This window comes from Salvelinus fontinalis, chromosome 37 (assembly GCF_029448725.1).
Source record: "Salvelinus fontinalis isolate EN_2023a chromosome 37, ASM2944872v1, whole genome shotgun sequence".
Lineage (NCBI taxonomy): Eukaryota > Metazoa > Chordata > Actinopteri > Salmoniformes > Salmonidae > Salvelinus > Salvelinus fontinalis.
In genome coordinates, this window is record NC_074701.1 from 18,714,980 (window position 1) to 18,736,081 (window position 21,102).

The 21,102-nt window shown below is 42.9% G+C and overlaps 1 protein-coding gene across 3 annotated transcripts; it reads left to right on the forward strand.

Moving 5' to 3' along the window:
* The first annotated feature begins 255 nt into the window (after positions 1 to 255).
* Positions 256 to 20,711, forward strand: LOC129836302 (nuclear valosin-containing protein-like). Of its 3 annotated transcripts, none has more exons than XM_055902280.1 (24): positions 256 to 628; positions 11,149 to 11,214; positions 11,354 to 11,424; positions 11,530 to 11,582; positions 11,756 to 11,846; positions 11,943 to 12,003; positions 12,173 to 12,418; positions 12,527 to 12,662; positions 12,988 to 13,064; positions 13,344 to 13,478; positions 13,612 to 13,713; positions 13,851 to 13,968; positions 14,342 to 14,486; positions 14,595 to 14,949; positions 15,107 to 15,325; positions 16,040 to 16,144; positions 16,250 to 16,312; positions 16,794 to 16,913; positions 17,031 to 17,130; positions 17,325 to 17,431; positions 17,551 to 17,627; positions 19,053 to 19,141; positions 19,380 to 19,477; positions 20,260 to 20,711. In XM_055902280.1, the coding sequence occupies exons 2-24, from the start codon at positions 11,161 to 11,163 to the stop codon at positions 20,302 to 20,304; spliced, it is 2,667 nt and encodes an 888-aa protein (XP_055758255.1). In that variant the 5' UTR covers positions 256 to 628; positions 11,149 to 11,160; the 3' UTR covers positions 20,305 to 20,711. The 3 variants fall into 3 exon arrangements, with proteins under 3 accessions (XP_055758255.1, XP_055758253.1, XP_055758256.1); XM_055902278.1 differs by lacking the exon at positions 256 to 628 and adding an exon at positions 10,749 to 10,910; XM_055902281.1 differs by lacking the exons at positions 256 to 628; positions 11,149 to 11,214 and having other exon boundaries at positions 11,394 to 11,424; positions 11,689 to 11,846.
* Positions 20,712 to 21,102: the final 391 nt, after the last annotated feature.

A 21,102-nucleotide genomic window follows, 5' to 3' on the forward strand; every position in this document is an offset into this window, starting at 1 on the left:
AGAGAGGAACTTTTGTCATTCGCAATCGATGTAAACAAAATACTTCGTTGATTTTCTGTGTAATGAAAAGAAATGTGTATCCTTGCCTATGTAACAGACATATTTGGGAAACTGAATTTACTAAACGCAAGCATACAGGGGAAATACAAAAAAATATATATGAGTGACCGAATCAGCAAAATGTGTTTGACTGTGATCCTGGCTTAGTTGACGTGATGGTAATTGAAATCAAACAGCTGATCGAGCTGTCATGTGACCGAATGCTGAAAACATTTACGGGTCACGATGGAGGAGTTTTTGTTCCTGACAAAGGAAATACTGCGTCGTCTACCTCCGAGCATTACAAGTCACGGTACGCGGATTCAGTGCTCTCATCTGCATTAAAAACAAATATCGATCCAGGTTGATGTGACAGGAGAGATGAGGTGCACACTGTCGATCATGCTCCACTTCTTCCATTTAAGAATGATGAAGGCCACTGTGTTCTTGGGGACCTTCAATGCTACAGAATTGTTTTGGTGCCCTTCCCCAGATCCGTGCCTCAGCACTATACAGACTATTCCTTTGACATCATGGCTTGGTTTTTGCTCTGAAATGTACCGCTAACTGTGGAACCTTATATAGACAGGTTTGTGCCTTTCCAAATTAAGTCCAATCAATTGAATTTACCACAGGTGGACTTCAAGTTGTAGAACCATCTCGAGGATGATTAATGGAAACAGGATGCACCTGAGCTCAATTTCGAGTCTCATGGCAAAGGTGCTTAATACTTATGTAAATACGTTTTTTCTCATTATGGGGTATTGTGTAGATTGCTGAGAAAAAGTTATTTCAATCCATTTTAGAATAAGGCTGTAACGTAACAAAATGAGGAAAAAGTCAAGGGGTCAGAATACTTTCCGAAGGCACTGTATAAATGTGAAGAAATAGTTTATCAACATTTAAAGCTAAATGTTCTGATCTGTTGCATGAGCCTTAACGCTTTTTAAAATGTTTTCTGCATTTAGCCTATAGGCCTACTGGTTGTAATTTGTGATTCATCATCCCACAACTGACCCAGAGTCACTAATGTGATGATTGGATTGTCATAATTTAGGTTAATATTACTTTTTCACTGTTAGCAAATAAGACTGTTCAATGCAGCGCTTAGTGGCGTGGAGTAGGTCTAGGCTATAGGAAAATGTTGGCCTTTCTTAAATGCATTTCATGCTACATTTATTTATGACTGGAGACAATAGCAACATCTTTTTTAATATGACAAATTACAGGATAACCTACTTTGCATCTACGAAAAGGGGAGACACAAATACAATATGACATCCATCTAACCTGGAGGAAGAATGTCCAAAAATTGTTTTTATTGTCCAAAAACAAACAAAAGTGGCACTGACCCAATGATTAAGACAGTGAATATGCACACTCACTGCGGATATGGCCCATGTTCTCCACCTTAACCGCACTATCAACAAGGCAAGTCCTACAGGCCCTAGTTTTGTCGCACCTGGACTACTGTTCAGTCATGTGGTCAGGTGACACAAAGAGGGACTTATGAAAATTGCAATTGGCTCAGAACAGGGCAGCACAGCTGGCCCTTGGATGTACACAGAGAGCTAACATTAAAAATATGCATGTCAATCTCACCTGGCTCACAGTGGAGGAGAGATTGACTTAATCACTACTTGTATTTGACATGTTGAATGCACCAACCTGTCTGTTTGAACTATTGGGACGCCTATGCATACCCCCACAAGGTCTCTTCACAGTCCAAGTCCAGAACAGACTATGGGAGGCGCACAGCACTACATAGAGCCATGACTACATGGAACTCTATTCCACATCAAGTAACTGACGCAAGCAGTAAAATTAGAAAAAAAACACCTTATGGAACAGAGGTGACTGTGAAGCAGCACAATGGATCAGCTTGCCCGAAGCACCTTAACACAGGAGGCATAAAATGAACAAACCAGAAGCAGTGGTTGTGGTTCGTTTTCTAAAACAGGTCTTCTTTCGCCCCACAAAATATCTCCAGTACAGGGAACGTCCTACGCTGAAACACCAGCGTAAGAAAACAAAGAAACAAACTAAGCCGTTGACCAAAAAGCAGTGGTCAAAAAGGGAAAGCAAAACAACAAATGGCTACTCCGGGCTTAAACTACCGTCTACACATGACAGTTACAGGAGGAACACTTCTCTCTACCTGTCTTAGACTACCGTCTACACATAACAGTTACAGGAGGAACACTTCTCTCTACCTGTCTTAAACTACCGTCTACACATAACAGTTACAGGAGGAACACTTCGCTCTACCTAAAGCCTGCCTTGATTAACAGAGAGACAAGGTGCCCAGTCGCATAAGCTTTCTCTGAGGTAGGAAAAACCAACATCCTCACAGGTCTCCGTCTCTACTCCCAATCCTCCCCCAGCTCCTCTCTTGGCACATCTAAAAAGAGGAAGACACAAAGCAATTAGTGGGCCCAGCTGTATACTAATTGGCTTTACACTGAGTACCTTTCCCCAAAGGAGGGTGCTGTCGTGTCGTCTTCTTCCGGGTGGTCACTGAACTCTCACAATACGCACTGTACACACACACGTAAACATGTATTTTGTATTGTAGATATATGGTAGTGGTGGAGTAGGGAACTGAGGGCACACAGTGTGTTGTGAAATCTGTGACTGTATTGTAATGTTTTAAAAATTGTATAACTGCCTTCATTTTGCTGGATGAGTAGTTGTTGCCTTGGCAGAGGCTAATGGGGATCCATAATAAATACAAGTACAAATACTGGTGCAAATAAGATGGGCTACTTTTCGCTCAATGAAGTTGAGATTTTATTTTATTGAAAGACAGATTGGAGTCTTTTCATTGTCTTTTATTTACAGCAATAGCCATTTTGCTTTCCAAACGGTTTTCCCGTGATTGTATTTTTAAATATTGCGTTATGCCTGGCTGGGTCTCTGCTTTTCACTGACAGTCGCAACTCAACATGAAGCTATTTGGTATTTGCTGCTCACTCTGCTCAAATTGTAGGCCCTTCCAACTGTAGGCTATGGGATTTAAACAATCCATAGCTTATTCTTTTTAATAAGCTAATTATCCTCTGTGATCAAATCATGCTTTCTGGTGAAGTAGCCTATTTTGAATTATTATATTTATTTCTGTATAGACAGGAGAAAGCTATTTAGGCTATATACAGTAATTTTGGAAAATTACTTTAGGGAAAGCTTCCCTTGGCCTTATGCATGCGCCACCTATTGTTTTTGCCTCATTGAAAATGTTGATAAGTGTCTGAGACACTTTTGCCAACTGCCACTGATTCCATCATAAATAGTTCTTTGTGTTTTATAATTAGGTTCTGAATTTCTTCGACAAGTTGATGGGACAACTGTCCCCTGGGCCATTCCTCCAGTCTCTTGAAAGCACAATCAGTAGGAACCTGACAGCTGGCTTCTTATGCTGAGAAACAAAACCCCCCAGCATTCTCTGTAGACGCTTGAAAATAGTTTGTGCTACAGACCAAATCTTCATCTCCGACACAACAATAGTTTGTGAGTCTGTGCATGACGTCGGTGAATCTTTTGAACCCTGGAGAAGCAGAGTGACTGTAGGCCTTAAAGTACCAGAGGACTCTGTGGCCTGGAACATTCTTTTCACACTATCCACTATGGTTCAAACAATGGCTGCCTTTAATGGCTGTTGTGTCTGTACTCATAGAGGAAGTGGTGGGGGTACCCTGCAAGATATGTAAATCAGATTGTCTGCCTCTGACCCAACTAGTTGAGAAAATGTTTATTGACTTGATGAGGACTTTGTCCCACTCGTTGAGTGGCCTTCCTCTGAAAGTCCTCATTCGAAAGCGCACCAATAACTGAATTTGAGGAAACACAGAAAGTCTGTAAAGCGGAGGACCTAGATGCAGATATATTCTTTAGCCAGACCATGATACACTACACAGCCAAAAGTATGTGGACACCCCTTCAAATTAGTGGATTTTGCTATTTCAGCCACACTTGTTGGTGACAGGTGTATAAAATCAAGCACACAGCATATAAATCGTCTGTCCTTGATTGCATTACTGAGTTCCAAACTGTAACACTTGAGTTCCAAACTGGCTATGGAAGCAACATTAGCAAAATTACTATTCTTTGGGAGCTTCATGAAATGGGTTTCCATGGCCGAGCAGCCACACACAAGCCTAAGATCACCATGCGCAATGCCAAGCGTCGACTGGAGTGGTGTAAAGCTTGCCGCTATTGGACTCTGGAGCAGTGGAAACTCGTTCTCTGGAGTGATGAATCACGCTTCACTATCTGGCAGTCCGACGGACGAATCTGGGTTTGGCGAAAGCCAGGAGAAAGCTACCTTGCCAAATTCATAGTGGCAACTGTAAAGTTTGGTGGAGGAGGAATAATGGTCTGGGGCTGTTTTTCATGGTTTGGCCTAGGTCTCTTAGTTCCAGTGAAGGAAAATCTTAACGCTACAGCATACAATTAAATTCATGACAATTCTGTGCTTCCAACTTTTTGGCAACAGTTTGGGAAAGACCCTTTCCTGTTTCAGCATGACAATGAACCCCGTGCACAAAGTGAGGTCCATACAGAAATGGTTTGTCAAGATCGGTGTGGAAGAACTTGACTGTCCTGCACAGATCCCTGATCATAACCCCATCGAACACCTTTGGGATTAATTGGAACGCCGACTGCGAGCCTGGCCTAATCACCCAACATCAGTGCCCGACCTCACTAATGCTCTTGTGGCTGAATGGAAACAAGTCCCTGCAGCAATGTTCCAACATCTAGTGGAAAGCCTTCCCAGAAGAGTGGAGGCTGTTATGGCAGCAAACGTGGCGACCAACTCCATATTAATGCCCATGATTTTGGAATGAGATGTTCCACGAGCAGGTGTCCGCATACCTTTGGTTATGTTGTGTATAATCCACAAATTCAGTTGCTACTAGCGACTCCTCAGATGTCCTCTTCCCAGCAGAGGACGACCACCCTTCTTCTTCGACACTTCTGACTTCTGATGTAAGAGTAGAATCTGGCTGATGGCCGCTTTGGTGCTATTCTCAATAAACGGACTCATCACAGGGTCTGTAATAGCCATCATTGGTCTGGAACTCTCACGTTGACCTCTGCAAAGAGTTACAACACCAGAGCAGCTGTAGCATGGGCTCATCGCCTGTAGCTGGGCTCACTTTTACTGGAGCCAGGAGAGCTTCGGATCAAAACAGGAGTACCCATGGTTGCACCTCACTCTGAAGGGTCTTCTGCTTGACATGTGGCTTGACCTCTGTCTGTGAGATGTAAAAGTTGTGCATCTTATCCTATAATCTTTGCTTGATTCTGAGCACAACGGGTAAAGACTGTGCCTTTGTTGCGGAATGCTCTGCGGACTGTACAATACATTTCATATCGGTGACAAATGTCTCTACCATGTCAGTGGCTTCAAATTCCACATTCAGGGAAATGGTGAAAGACAGTTGCTCTGAGGTGAGAGAGGATATTGATGTGGGTAACCTGGTGGCAGATGTAAGTAGCACATCAGTCACAGCCTCAGTGTCCTGGGACTTGGAAGTTTTCACTGGAAATCCTCTCGATAGTTGCAATTATACTTGTAGAGGTCGCACTGTTGGTACTCTGCTTTGCAGGAGAGAGTTGCAGAGAAGTTTCCGAAGAATCTTGAGATCGAAAATGCATCCAGATTTGTTAACATGCCATCCACGAACAGACAAGCTGCAAGGGACTCGTCAGAAGACCTCGTACCAATACAGGTTGAGGACTCAACTTTTGTCACTTTGGCCATAAAAGTGGTCAGGATCTCATCAGTGACCTCCTTGGTACTGGTGTCGCGGTTGATTTGGCTTACCTGAGAGTCACTGGGACCTGTATGGAGGGCCTCAACTTCTCCAGAGCTGACCTCCTGTAGGGGTTCTTCTTGAGATGACAGTGACTTGATCTATTCCAGAGTGAAAAACTCTGCAAGTTTACTCCACATGTTGTCCACACTGTCCACACTCCTCCCACAAACACAGCGAGACAGACTACCGAAGGGAACGCTCGCAATAGCACAATCTAAAGGAAAGTGCTTATTTCCAGTGTGTGAGTGAGTGTGATTCCAATTTGTGATCAGTAGAGCCCCTTATTGTGCTTCTTGTGTTTCCCCGCCAGCTGCTGGCAAGTCAGTTAAGAACAAATTCTTATTTACAATGACAGCCTACACCGGCCAAACCCTAAACCGGACGACGCTGGGCCAATTGTGCGCCACCCTATAGGACTCCCAATCACGGCCGGTTGTGATTCAGCCTAGATATGAACCAGGGTCTGTAGTGACACCTCTAGCACTGAGATGCAGTGCCTTAGACCACTGCGCCACTCGGAGGGACACCGACTCGACGCTGAAAACTTTGGAACTCAAGATCTCGGATACCTGTCTCAACACCTGCTACCAACTAGCCAGCTAGATAGGTTGCAATGGAGCCCGTGTCCCCTGGAATAGCTAACAAATGTTTCCAGCGCTGTAGAAGCTGTGTTTATTACGCTCTTGTCCGGGACAATATTGACAATCCGGAGTTCCAATGCATCAATTGTTTGCTTGCGGAGAATTACAGGAATAAGGTGGCTATGCTTAGCAAACAAATCTCAATTCTGTGTGAATTTATTGGAAAAACTCAAATTTGAACTTTCGGTTTCTCAATATAATCCAGGTAGAATCAGGAATTCCCCAGTGCAGCTGTCCAGGCCCCTTACTTTTTTCAATCTTTACTAACGACATGCCACTGGCTTTGAGGAAAGCCAATGTGTCTATGTATGCGGATGACTCCACACTGTAGACGTTAGCTACTACAGTGACTGAAGTGACTGCAACAGTTAACAAAGAGCTACAGTTAGTTTCAGAATGGGTGGCAAGGAATAAGTTAGTCCTAAATATTTCTAAAACTAAAAGCATTGTATTTGTGACAAATCATTCACTAAACCCTAAATCTCAACTAAATCTTGTAATGAATAATGTGGAAATTGAGCAAGTTGAAATGACTAAACTGCTTGGAGTAACCCTGGATTGTAAACTGTCATGGTCAAAACATATTGATACAACAGTAGCTAAGAAGTCTGTCCATAATAAAGCGATGCTCTGCCTTCTTAACAGCACTATCAACAAGGCAGGTACTACAGGCTCTAGTTTTGTCGCACCTGGACTACTGTTCAGTCGTGTGGTCAGGTGCCACAAAGAGGGACTTAGGAAAATTGCAATTGGCTCAGAACAGGGCAGCACGGCTGGTCCTTGGATGTACACAGAGAGCTAACATTAACACTATGAGGGAGAGATTGACTTCATTTGTTGATTGCACCTAGCTGTCTCTTTGAACTACTGGCACACAGCTCCGACACCCATGCATACCCAACAAGACATGTCACCAGAGATCTCTTCACAGTCCCCAAGTCCAGAAAAGGGGGAGGCACACAGTGCTACATAGAGCCATGACTACATGGAACTTAATTTCACATCAAGTAGCTCATGCAAGCAGTAAAATTAAATGTAAAAAACAGATAAAAATATACTGTATGGAACAGTGAGGACTGTGAAGCAACACAAACATAGGCACAGACAAGGTAGTGAGTTTGTGTTTAGACAGGACCTTCTGCCCTCACCAATCATGTCAATGCGAGCTATAAATAGCCCTCTGCATTGTTACAAACTTTGAGAGGCACACGCGATGCGGTATGGAGCTCAATTCGGCCTCTGCGTGCCTCCAGAAGCTCAGACATTGCATCACACCATCCATACGGCGCCTCGAACCACATTTTAGAATCAAGCATAAATTGGCTCGATCTAGAAGTGTTGTGCATGCATCCGCAATATAAATTTAGCTTTTTTATTGTCTGGGATTGTTTATGGTGATTACAGGGTAACATTTGCTTATGATAGGGATTGTGTTACATCTGTAACGTGTTGGTGCTGCCATTAGCTTATACCTGATGCTAGCATTGTTTACCTGTTGGTTGTTTGGCAAAATTATGTCATCCTCCAAGTACATATGTGCCAGTTACTGTAATTATTGCATAGTTGTATTTATTATTATGAGTATGAGGTACATGTTACTATTACTGTAAGAGTGAACTTAATTTAATTGAAACATAAGTTAGTTGAAATCAAATAAAATAATTTAAATACAATAAGACATTGTTAGTTTGGCAAAAAACCCTAAGCAAACATTTGTGGGTTACATCTTTTGTCCAATGGAAAATATTGCAAAAAAGGCAGATGACCTATGTAGCAAATTAGGCTAAAGTATCATTTGAGGGCTCACTAATGCAATAAAGTGAGCAGAAAGTAAACAAAATGTACACTAAATTGTATCTGTGAAAGACAATCTCAGACACGTAATAAATTAACACAATTAAGTTGATTATTTTTAAATACATTGTTACTTTAAGAAACACAATTTACTTTTCTTATAGACAATCCCCTTATTGGAGGGGATATGCCAGCTAAAGTTAGTAGAAAATTCTAGACGGCCTGATGCGCTCTCGGGATGTGCACTTGATTTAAGGCCTATCAGATAAAATCTGGAGGTGTCATGAAGATGTCATATAGGCCAATTGCACGTGAAAGCTCACAAGCAACCAGTGTAGGTTTAGGCCTATATTATTAAAGACAATCTGGGGAAAAAAATGGAATAGGTTATTATTAGTAGATTTACTAGTCGCTAGTGTTCGTCTAAAACTAATTTTAATCACAATTTTAAAAAATAACGTTTTTAAAATGTGTGAACTTGCCTTCATGACACAATCTAATTTACAAAGAATAACCACAGATACTATTTTTGCTCCTCTTCCATGGCCAGAAACCTACAGCTAGACAAATATTCTCAGTGAAAGTAACATGTTGATAGATATGGAAATACTTAATTTTTCCAAGCTTGTACACTGCTTACTTTACATGGCCTCTCTCACGAATCTTTGGGACATCCATATCCCAAACCCTAACCCTTACCTAACTTCAACGGGGGTAGGACTCTAGATAGAAAGTATAAAAAAGGTCCGGTGCTATCAGGGATACTTCTGAGGATAGGAAACTCCAGTGGAATCGTATTAACGCAGATTGTGTGCGTTGCCCATGCTACGGCAATGTGCCGCGCGGTGCATTCTGGGTGATTATCGTACATTTGTGGCCTGCTGGAGGTAATTTTGCAGGGCTCTGGCATTGCTCCTCCTGCTCAAAGGCGGAGGTAGCGGTCCTGCTGCTGGGTTGTTGCCCTCCTACGGCCTCCTCCACGTCTCCTGATGTACTGGCCTGTCTCCTGGTAGCGCCTCCATGCTCTGGACACTACGCTGACAAACACAGCAAACCCTCTTGCCACAGCTCACATTGATGTGCCATCCTGGATGAGCTGCACTACCTGAACCACTTGTGTGGGTTGTAGACTCCGTCTCGTGCTACCACTAGAGTGAGAGCACCGCCAGCATTCAAAAGTGACCAAAACATCAGCCAGGAAGCATAGGAACTGAGAAGTGGTCTGTGGTCACCACCTGCAGAATCACTCCTTTATTGGGGGTGTCTTGCTAATTGCCTATAATTTCCACCTTTTGTCTATTCCATTTGCACAACAGCATGTGCAATTTATTGTCAATCAGTGTTGCTTCCTAAGTGGACAGTTTGATTTCACAGAAGTGTGATTGACTTGGAGATACATTGTCTTGTTTAAGTGTTCCCTTTATTTTTTTGAGCAGTGTATATATACATTGATTTTAGCGTCGGCAAATTGGCTTAGCCTCATTGCGAGAAGCCTATAAAACGTTGCTAGATTCACAAACATATTTTTTGCAATTCTAAAAAGTATTGGAATAAATTACCAAAATATAAAACTATCTAGCCAGCTATGGGTAACTGTAGCTAGATACGTTAGCTTACTAGGTACATTCATAGCTTTAGGTTGGTTGTTTTTAAACTCAACTTCAAGATTTCCGCCAAGGCCGTTGCCTCTGATTATCACTCTCCCTCGCTTGGGCAAGGGACATTTAAGGTACACTCGGATGTGACGATGTTAAACGTAATTCAAGGGGCTGAGGGTTTAGGGCTGAGAGCTGTCGACTTTGAGTTTGAAACGCAGCCAATGAGTGAATAGGAGTCAATTGGGCACTAGCTAAAAATTAAAAAATAATTGTCAACAATAAGTACAACATTACAAATATTTTCCAATAGATAATTAACTTGATATCTATAATATTGTATAGCTTTGGAATCGTGACTTTACATACGTTGTCATTCCTTGACTTTGAGAAGAGATTGCGTGCAATAAGCTTAGCAACCACGTTACGCAGCATGACAACGTGAAGGCCATTGGTCGACAGTGTGCTGGGGGGCGTTATACGTTCGTAAATTCATTGTCCATTGGGATTTCTATCTCCTCTTTTCTCTAATATCGCGGACTCTATTTCTATGTCACGAAGGTCCCAGTCAGAAATTCATAGCTGTCCTGATGAAATCATTATAATGAAAAAAAAATCTGAGTGAATGCAATTGCACTTTACATTTTTTTTGTACGTGTATGTGTAAATTGTTGATTGCTGATAATTTGTATAATACATATTTGTGCCTGATATTTGTAATTTGTACTTAAAATAAAATAGCTGTTCTGATGTTAACTCGCAAATAGTCCACTCATATTTCTTCTGATTATAAAACATGCTTAATTTCTACCAGTATGAGATATCAATTGTATTAAGTTGAAGAATCCTCTGCTTCTGGCATTTGTTCACAATTTCGAACAGGCAACATCATGGACAGCTCCGTATAACAATCTGTAGTTTCACGTGGAGTACAAACTCGTGCTAACTGTAAATACTTTTGATCTGTTATCTACAATCGTCTTTGCTTGTTCATCAACTGCTATGTACGATTATTACAAAAGGTACGTGCCTAGAATTAAATGCTATCTGTTTAGAGTACATACGCATAGACAATCCTATGGTATAGCGACACTATTAGCTAGCTTGCTAGCATCACACTGCTAGAGACATTAACGTCTGCACATAGTTCCCCTTTCATCCCACTGAATTAAATATACCGGTTTCATCTAGCTATACTACTCTAGCTACTGGTAAATATATGTTTTTCCCGAGATAAACTAATGCTAGTTTATGTTGCAGGTGACAGGAGACATGAATAACAGACGTTGCGGAGTGGACAACCGACTCAAACAGAGAGTTGAGCAGGTACATTTTAGACTAGTTATTGACAGTATCCACCAATTGTCGCCTGTCATATTGACTGATTCCTATTTTGTAACACGCTAGCTAACATAATTTACAGTAATGTGTTACTGTATTGGATCTGTTCAATTTTGTCTCCTAGTATTTGAGTAACCAGAGTGGCCAGTATGTTGACATTACTTCAATGGCACATGATCTTCAGAGACTCTACAGGTGAGTTTGATTTATCATCATTTCCCCCTGTACTCTTTCTACAGCCTTGCCTTTCTGAAATCCTTCAGGGTTTATGCACGCAGCTTAACATTGTATCTTCCTCAGAATGGACTATGGCAGGCGAAACAAGACTGCATTCAGGATTCAGGTGGAAAAAGGTGAGTAAAAACTGATACAAGTACCTCATTTATCATTTGACTGCACATGGCATTTTGGGTAGTTCAGCTACAATGCATCGGCCGATCATTTCACTTGTCATTAAAGCATGTTGGCCGGTTTCTCCAAGAGCAAACCAGATCCTACAATTCCTTGTGCATTTTTACACCTTCAGTCCATGGAGTGATATGCGATGAATCTGGACTGAATGATCTGGAGAACAAGCACTTGGCCAAGAGAGCCAGACACAGTGAGAAGGATGCTGGGTAAGGGCCACACCATCTGCTCATAATCTTTTGTTTTGATTTCTAAATGCCCCTGAGTTTAGTGATTTATACAGTGCATATTCTGGTCTTTTACAGGGATGGCAGCAGTAACTTGGATGACACTACTGATAGTGATGAGGACCTTCCCGAACAACCGGTACATCGTTCTCTACTACCTCTTTCCATAGCATTCATTTGTCAGGTTTACCATACTTATATGTTGCTTATTACCATGTGAGTCATTGTAATATAATACATGCCACAGAGCTTCAGAACAATACGCTAATAGATTAAACTTGTTTTTCCTTCTGATTATCCCTTAACAGCCCATCAACCTCATGAATAACTCCCTGATGTCCCTGTATAAGAAGGGCAACCCAGAGAGTGGGGCATCTCCCAGGAGGGACAAGTCTGCATCAGACAGCCCTGCCCCTGAGGCTCAGTCCACCCCTCAGAGTGTTGGTACCAAGGTGTCTGCAGGGGGCTGGTTCATAGACAAGGGCAGAGGCCTGGAGCATGACAGCATCCTCATTGACCTGTGTGAAGAGGAGGCAGCCAGTCTTGCAGGAAATGTATTTCTCACATTTTCTATGTTGTCTTTTGTCAGTGGTGGATGACTACATCTCTCTTTGTCTTACAATTTGCTACAACAATTTGAATGCTTATATTGACTTCACCAGAAGCAGACAGATGTCTCAATGCTTGAGCCTGAGAAGACACCGAAAAAAAGCAAATTTAAAAAATCTAAACGGCGGAAAGAGGGAGCGTCAAAGGGTAATGATGGTGACATCGAGGCCAGTATCATGAACAAGAAAGGTAAAGGCTGCTTCCCACCTTGCTTTGCTGATGTTTAACATTGTAGCCAGTCAAGGATACAAACAATATAAACTAAACAGCCCTCAAATTCAAATCTGGACCACAAAGCCAGTTCCACTGCTTTTTTTTTGTCATTCTTCCCCTCTAATCGGGGACTGATTTATACATAGGACACCAGGTGGGTGCAATTAAATATCAAGTTGATCAGAAAACCAGCTGTAGTCCTGACCTCGTAGGGTAAGATTTGAATACCCTGTTTTACAGTATCACTTGAAGTGAGAATGGTGTGTGTTTTGTAAACTAAATTTTCCTCTGATCGTTCTAGCGAGGACCAAATCCATTGAACTACAGTATTCAACATTAAAGTTTGAAGATGTTGGAGGCAATGAGGACACATTGACGGTACGCTTGTTACATTTACGTCTTTGTTTTGTCAGTTTTAGTGTTGTCAGTTTTCTTAGCTGTCAAACCTCATTTAGATGTATCCAGGGTTGTATTCCGTGTGCACGAAACGGGAGAAAGCAGACGAGCTCATACCTGAACTTGTCCAATAAGAATACTCCTATTAATTTCCCATTTGAAAATGTTTTTTTTCTCCATTATATCCTGCTGAACATGACCTATGCACTGAACTGTAATGGCTTGTAGATTTAATTCTTATCTGGCTCTCTGTCACTGAAGGAGGTGTGTAAGCTGCTGATTCATATGCGTCACCCAGAGGTGTACCAGCAGTTGGGGGTGGTCCCTCCACGGGGGTTCCTGCTCCATGGCCCCCCTGGCTGTGGAAAAACCCTGCTGGCCCAAGCTGTGGCTGGGGTGAGTCTGGGTGGTGTCCATATCTATATGATGGTATCCCACTTTACATAGAGATTATTTTTCCTCATTTCCTAGTTTAGACAAGTTTTTTTCTAGGTGAAAAAGACTCATTAATTTCCCTCTGTGTGTTAAGGAAATGGAGCTGCCCATGCTGAAGGTGTCGGCGCCAGAGCTGGTGTCTGGGGTATCAGGGGAGTCTGAGCAGAAGCTGAGAGAGCTGTTTGAGCAGGCTGTGGTAAGTGTCACTCCTGAGTCTCGACAGATGAGCTACTACACAGTTCGCTGTGAAATTAAATGAAGAACATTTTATAAGAATGTCCCCTCAAGGACAGCTCGCTTAAACTTTCCATTCTGGTCCTGTTACCCTTGCAGACCAGCTCCCCTTGCATCCTGTTCATCGATGAGATTGATGCCATCACTCCTAAGCGAGAGGTGGCCTCCAAGGACATGGAGAGACGGATTGTTGCTCAGCTGCTCACCTGCATGGATGGTGAGAGATGTCATTTTAGCAGACTCTCTTGTCCAGAGCGACTGAGCGCACATATTTTTCATTCGTACTGGTCCCCCGTTGGAATCGAACCCACAACCCTGGCATTGCAAGTGCCATGCTCTACCAACTGAGCCATACGGGACTCACGGGATGTATGCTAGTGCAACACATCTTGTTGATTTCATGACTTGAGTTGATGATTACAATACATCTATATTTTTTTTGATAGGAATATCTCCTTTGAGTACTTAAGATGAAGAAATCAATTGAATATATTTTGTTGGCAGGGTTGGGAGATTATCAATTCACCTTGTCTGGTACTATTGGATGATGTTAATCTTCCCTTCACTCTGTCATCTATGTGATTCTCCAGACCTGAACTCATTAGCTGTCACAGCCCAGGTGATGGTTATTGGTGCCACCAACCGGCCAGACTCTCTGGACCCAGCGCTGCGCCGTGCTGGACGCTTTGACAAAGAAATCTGTCTGGGGATACCTGATGAAGCAGCTCGTCTCAGGTGAGTGGGCTTGTCTCCTATAATAATAGTGGTGTTGACATTAATGTTGTTGCTAGCTCTTGTGTTGCTACTGTAAGTTACCCACTGTGTGTTGATTCCTGCTCTCAGAATTCTGAAGACCCTGTGTCGGAAGCTGAAGCTCCCTGAGGACTTTGACTACCGGCAGCTGGCGCGTCTTACCCCGGGGTACGTGGGAGCTGACCTCATGGCGCTGTGCCGCGAGGCCGCCATGAGCGCCGTCAACAGGGTCCTGCTGGAGAGGCAGGACAAGAACCAGGGGCTGGTCCCCATGGCAGAGGAGAGCGCAGAGTCCGAGGGGCCTCAGGGCGCAGGTCCTCTCCCACAGGGCCCAGAAAGATTCCAGACCTCAGCAGACACAATGATCCAGGAGATGACAGACCTTAGCCACGTACCACAGGGAGACAAGCAGCAGCTGCCTCTGGCTACTGAGACAACCTTTACGGTGATATATTTGACTCCATCAATGTATACTAGCTGTGTTTTTCACTAGGCAGTATGCTGTACATAGTATTGGATCCACTGTTCCCTCTGAATCTGGTGAACATCCCACCTTGATGGTCAGTGGTGTGAAAATGTTCCACTTCTGTCTTTACCACCAGGGGGAGCTTTGTCGCCTGCTGTCCCTGCTGAAGAGCAGTGAGTCGCTGTCTGAGGAGCAGCTTGCTGGCCTGTGCATCCTCATGTCAGACTTCCAGGGTTCCCTGGCCAGCGTACAACCTTCTGCCAAGCGTGAAGGCTTCGCCACGGTGCCAGACGTCACCTGGGACGACGTGGGGGCCCTGCATGACATCCGCGAAGAGCTCACCATGGCCATCCTGGTGGGTATCGCCTCAACACAGCTGATGTTCTATCTGATATGTTGGTCTCAGTGTTAGCCACTGCAAAACAACATAAGGATTTGGACTTGTTGTATTATAATTTGGGCCAGGAGTTTCTTCTGTTCAGGTCACGTGGTCACTTGGTCAGGAAAATTATAATTGACCAGTTCCTTTTCTCTCGTAGCATTTAAGCTCGTAGAGGTGGATAATTTATTCTATCACAGTTAACACATTAACTATTTATTCCAAAAACGTAACACCATACAACAATTGTTCCCACCCTAAAAGTATTTTGTCATCAGAAAATAGGAAATATACTGAACCTGTGATTGGAGCATGTCATTCGAACAACAGTGGTTGATTGTGGGAACTTAACCATATATAATAGACTACCGTGTTGTTGGTAAGGAAACCTGACTCGACTGCTATGGTTGAATAAGTAGCAACACAAGGAACCATAGGTTTTCTTCAGGTTTAATTTAACAACAGCATGATGTGTCAGTCAATGTACACTGTCAATGGCAGTGGTCACAGAGTTAATCTATAACATTTACAATGTGCCATTAACGTTGTATTTCTGTCAGCTCTATCTAACTCCAAACAGATTCAAACTGGATCGTAGGGCGTACTTTGTTGACTTCAGAATGAATACTGCCATTGTGCAGCTTAGATGAATAAGGGCAGTGTGTGTATTGTGATTGTGTTTGTCCTCAGGCCCCTGTGCGTTCTCCTGAGCAGTTCAAAGCTCTGGGTCTCAGTGCTCCTGCAGGGGTGTTGCTAGCTGGGCCTCCCGGATGTGGAAAGACCCTGCTGGCCAAGGTACTATTTTCCAGCCGCTAAAATAAGTGGAAAGTTGAAGACTGGTGGTGGTTTAGTAATTCATCAGTTACAACAGTATACTGTGCTGTGTGTCTCCGATTTCAGGCTGTTGCCAATGAGTCAGGACTTAACTTCATCTCTGTCAAGGGGCCAGAGCTGCTGAACATGGTGAGTCATTCAGCTATACAGATTCCTGGAATGCCTCAACATGACTTTGCCCCTGTGACACGTTGCCTAGTAATATTAACTCTGTGTTGGTAGATCTGCTGAAATTATATTTGTAACTGAAGTGCCCCACTGAAATCATTGTGTTCTCATAGACAGTAAGCACAAGTGATCCCACAGCCCTGTGCATTATTTACTTGGCGAGGGCTCAGTTACCTTTAGTCACAGCTATCTATACCCTTAGTAGGCATTATATCAGACCCTTCACACTGTGAGGTAACACTCCTAAATCACCTGGATGCATTTTAATGGCCTAACTCATGCCCACTGACTTTATATAACTTAAAACACAAAAGAAACAGACTTTGATTCTGGGGGCCTGAATGATTCATTTAGCATTATGTAGGTTAGACATATGTGTGTCTGTTTTTCGAGCTGTGCGTTTCGACATGAGTTACACAGCTTCGTGTCTCTTGTTCCTCAGTATGTGGGAGAGAGCGAGCGGGCCGTGCGACAGGTGTTCCAGAGAGGACGGAACTCTGCCCCTTGTGTCATCTTTTTCGACGAGATCGATGCACTGTGCCCCCGCCGCTCCGGGCATGAGGTGAGAAGGGCTAATAATCTGCGATCTGAGGGTCACCATCTGAGTGAAATGGAGGTGAATTATGATGATGAGAATAGTATTGTTGACATGAGGTTGATGGTGGCGGTGTGTCCTCAGTCTGGAGCCAGTGTCCGTGTGGTCAACCAGCTGCTTACTGAGATGGACGGACTGGAGACCCGGCGGCAGGTCTTCATCATGGCGGCTACCAATAGACCAGGTGGGCTCCTCGCATCATTTCACTCCCTCCTTGACTTAGATATTCACCAATCGCAAAACTCGAGGGAGATTATTTTTCAATGTTTTGGTTTATGTTGACGCATGTAAAGTTAAAAAATAATAATAATTATGCTTATATGAAGCTACTATACAAATCTGTGAAGTTATTCACCATGGTTGACGCTGTTCCTGTAGATATCATTGACCCTGCTGTGCTGAGACCAGGTCGTCTGGACAAGACCCTGTATGTGGGTCTCCCACCTCCATCAGACCGGCACGCCATCTTACTCACCATCACCAAGGTAACGTGGAATGCCATGGATGGAAGCCCACAATTCAGTAGTCCATGAGCCTCGTATAATGTCTTAGTTAGTGGCTGGTGTTGCTGTGAGAAGGGTTGTTTCATGATTGTGTCTCATAGGGGGGCAGCAGGCCTCATCTGGAGCAGGATGTGAGTCTGGAGGAGATGGCCCATGACGTGCGCAGTGACTGCTTCACGTAAGTGTCCCAGAGAAGGAAGGAAGGAGCAGAGTCAATCTTAACCTATAGAGCTCCAGACTAACCCTTTAGCCCTTTACCCTTGTGCCATTGCTGCCACTAACATTATCAGTTGGTGGCACCAGCCCATGATTTGGTCGCACCCAAATGCTGCTGAGGGGTCACGCAATAGAAAAAACGAGTAATCCTCTTAGATAAAACAACTTTATTTCTTTAATCATACTAACATGTCCAAGCAGCAGGACTGCATCATTCAAGATTATTCATACATTTTGGGATGACAATTAGGCTATTGTTGCTAAATCAAAATGGTGCTCCAGAATTAGTCTCTAGTGCAATAGAGATTAATTTGCTTACATATTTGTACTAATATCACATAGGCTAATTCATTTGGGGTTAATTTGAGTTAAGTTTTATTGTCAGATGCATAGGATACAGCACAGTCAAATGCTTAACTTGCAAGCTCTTTCCCAACGATGCACAATAGAGGTAGTAATATAAGTAAGAAATAAAACACGTGAAATGCGAGAGAATAAATCAAATGAACAAGAGAATGTAGTTATATAGAGGTCAGTGCAGTACGTGTACTGTTAATACAATGTGCAGGGGTACTGGAGTTATTTGTTTTTCAGGAAGGAATGTACATGTAAAAGTAGCAGGATAAATACTAATCTTAATAAACAATATAGCAGCAACGAATGGTAATATTTATCACAATAATCAATCAAGACAGCAGCATATGTGGTACGTGCATGGTAATGAGAGTATATGTCAGGTGTAAGTAATGACTGTCAGTATGCGTGAATGTGAAGAGTGACCAGGATGGGTGGTGAGTGGTGAGGATGGGAATAGAGTCCATGCAGATAGTCTTTGGGAGAGCGGGAGGGCTGGGGTAGTTGGCTATTCAACAGTCTTATGGCCTATCCACCATCTTAGGAATTGGAAACTCAAAACTCATTAGCTAGCTAGCTAAATAGAATATACTGCTAGTTAGCTGTATAACTGATTAATCTAACAGTAAATTGAATTACCTAAACATTGCAGCATACTACCCAATGATGTCACTATAGGCCTATGCAATCACTGCCAATGGCCTTATCTCAAAGCAATGCCAATTACTTTGGTTGTGTAATGGTGCTAGAGTGCTCAGTATTGGGAGTTGAGAAGTAAATATCATACCTCCAGAAAGCGGAGGCCCTCTTCTCAACTGTTGTTGCTTTTTAAACAGTTTTTACACCCTATTGCATTTTTTAAAAGTTTGCCATCAGAACACACCTTTTTGGGGGGGACTGGGGAGAGGGAGTACACGTGTGGCTCGCTCATCACAGCTCAACCCTGCCCCTGTGGTTGTTTCGAGCTGTGATGAGCGAGCCACACGTAGAGCCTTCAACACAGTGGATATTGTGTGTTTGTTGTTTCATGCAGTGGGGCAGACCTGTCTGCGTTGGTGAGGGAAGCCTCTGTCAATGCTCTGAGAGCCTACCTCCTGACCCAACCCAACCCATCTTACACAGGTAATACTGACCTAAAGACTTCTAGGTCCTCTCTGCCTCTTGACTCTAACAGAACACTGCAACGTTGGTTGATTGCTCCCATACATTTCATGTTTGCCATTTATCAAGATGGATTTCTGTTTACACTTTCTAAGGCAAGATAAGTACCATACCCAAGGTCATAGTAATTGTACAGTATCCTCCACCAGGGTTGTCAGTCCACTTCCTCCATCTGAGTCTGTACTTATTAACCCCTCAGGTCACAGCTACTCCAACGGCCCTGTGGCCGACATCAGGGTCAGCAAGCAGAACTTTGAGGACGCCTTCAAGAAAGTACGGCCGTCTGTGTCTAAAAGGGTGAGATGCATTGGGACGTGGACAAATGAATGACTGCACAGAAGCAGACAAAGAAATGCATGTAACCAAACCCTGAATCCCTGTAGACAGTCTGACATGTATCATTTACCCAGTGAGTGACTTGCCTCAAATCCAAATGGTTAGGAATTAGACAAGTCTTAAGTATTTAGGTATGTTCCCAGAATCCAGGGTGTCTGGTAATGGCTTGTTTTGATTTGCCTCAGTTGTCATTGGGAGCAGCATTTTTTTGAATGTGTTAATTAATAATGACGTAGGTTAGCACGATTGCCCCCCTCCCTCCCAGCTGTCTTTAATCTCCCAGGTGAACCAGTCTTTCTTGTCCCCGTCAGTAAACACTGCATTGTCAAAAATCAAATCTTTAATTTATTTGTTGCATACACCGATTTTGCAGGTGTTACAGCAGGTGCAGCGAAATGCTTATGTTAAACATGTAGGTTCTGTAGGTTCACACAGCCTCAGGGGTTTATGGTCACTGGGGAACTAACTCTTCCGCCATTACTATTTCCATCCCTATTTGCATGCTAACGTAATAATAAATTAAGCCTAAAGTAAACCGGGTCTAGTCAGTCAGATAATGAAGTTGTGTGCTTTTACTTGCTCACTCGCCAGTTGTATGGTGTTAGTTTGTGTGATTGGTTGTAGATAGGAGCAGGGTCCCTTTTTTAGGCTTCAACTACAAAGAGGAAGAGACTGAACAAGTCTAAAACTACAAACAAAGCATGTATGACTCACACAAAGGCTCTTCATTTCCCCCTCTATAGGACCAACGTATGTACGAGCAGCTAAAGGAATCTCTTACAAGGTGAGGGGATTTGACCAGTCCTTCAGAATGAAGGATATCAATGCTGATAAGAAGACCAATATCTCAATCTACAATAAACATTTATCAGACAAGAGTTCAAACTCTGAGTGATGTTTCAAAGGTTAACTCAGCAAAGATTTACCAGCGGAATACCTGTATGCATTCAATACAGTGCAGGGTCCACTTACACCCTTGGCTCTCACCCCCCCCCCTTCCACAAAGATGAACTTCAGTACTCATTACCAATGATCTCTCTGTGCATATTACAGGACTTCATATCAGTCAGGAGAGGTCTTGAGTTATTGGGTGTAGACATCTATCAAGACATATTGACTATTTTGGATTGCCGTTTATATTCGTATAAAAGAAAACTGTAAACCTTGTGAATTAAGTAAAACATGTATTACTGTATGTATTGACTGTTTTATTGAAAACATGGAGATGTATGATAGTGTGTTTACTCAATTTGTTCTCATTGATATGGGATTATAATGACTTGACTTTGTTGTGGTCGCACATTGAGATTAGTGGTTGCAAGTATGATTGTTCAAATGTGTAATTTAATTTTGCAAGTTCGTATTGTGTGAAAGATTTAACAGTTGCAAACTTGTAACTTGACATTAATACATTCAATGAGATCTGCAAGCATAATTTATTTTCAGAATAATTACAAGTCCACTTACGAGTATGAATATCCTGCTGTGAATCAAAAATACTTACAGATATTGAATCTGCGCGTGCTCGGAGTTCTGTCACGGTCACGTTACCAAGAGATTCGTTACATTTTGTAGCTAGAGATCCT

Bases quoted from the DNA above. Each gene is read 5' to 3' on its own strand.
- LOC129836302 (XM_055902280.1), top strand. From the start codon at position 11,161: ATGAATAACAGACGTTGCGGAGTGGACAACCGACTCAAACAGAGAGTT. The intron at 13,479-13,611 runs GTGAGTCTGGGT...CTGTGTGTTAAG, and splicing joins TGGCCCAAGCTGTGGCTGGG to GAAATGGAGCTGCCCATGCT. The intron at 17,628-19,052 runs GTAAGTGTCCCA...TGTTTCATGCAG, and splicing joins GTGCGCAGTGACTGCTTCAC to TGGGGCAGACCTGTCTGCGT.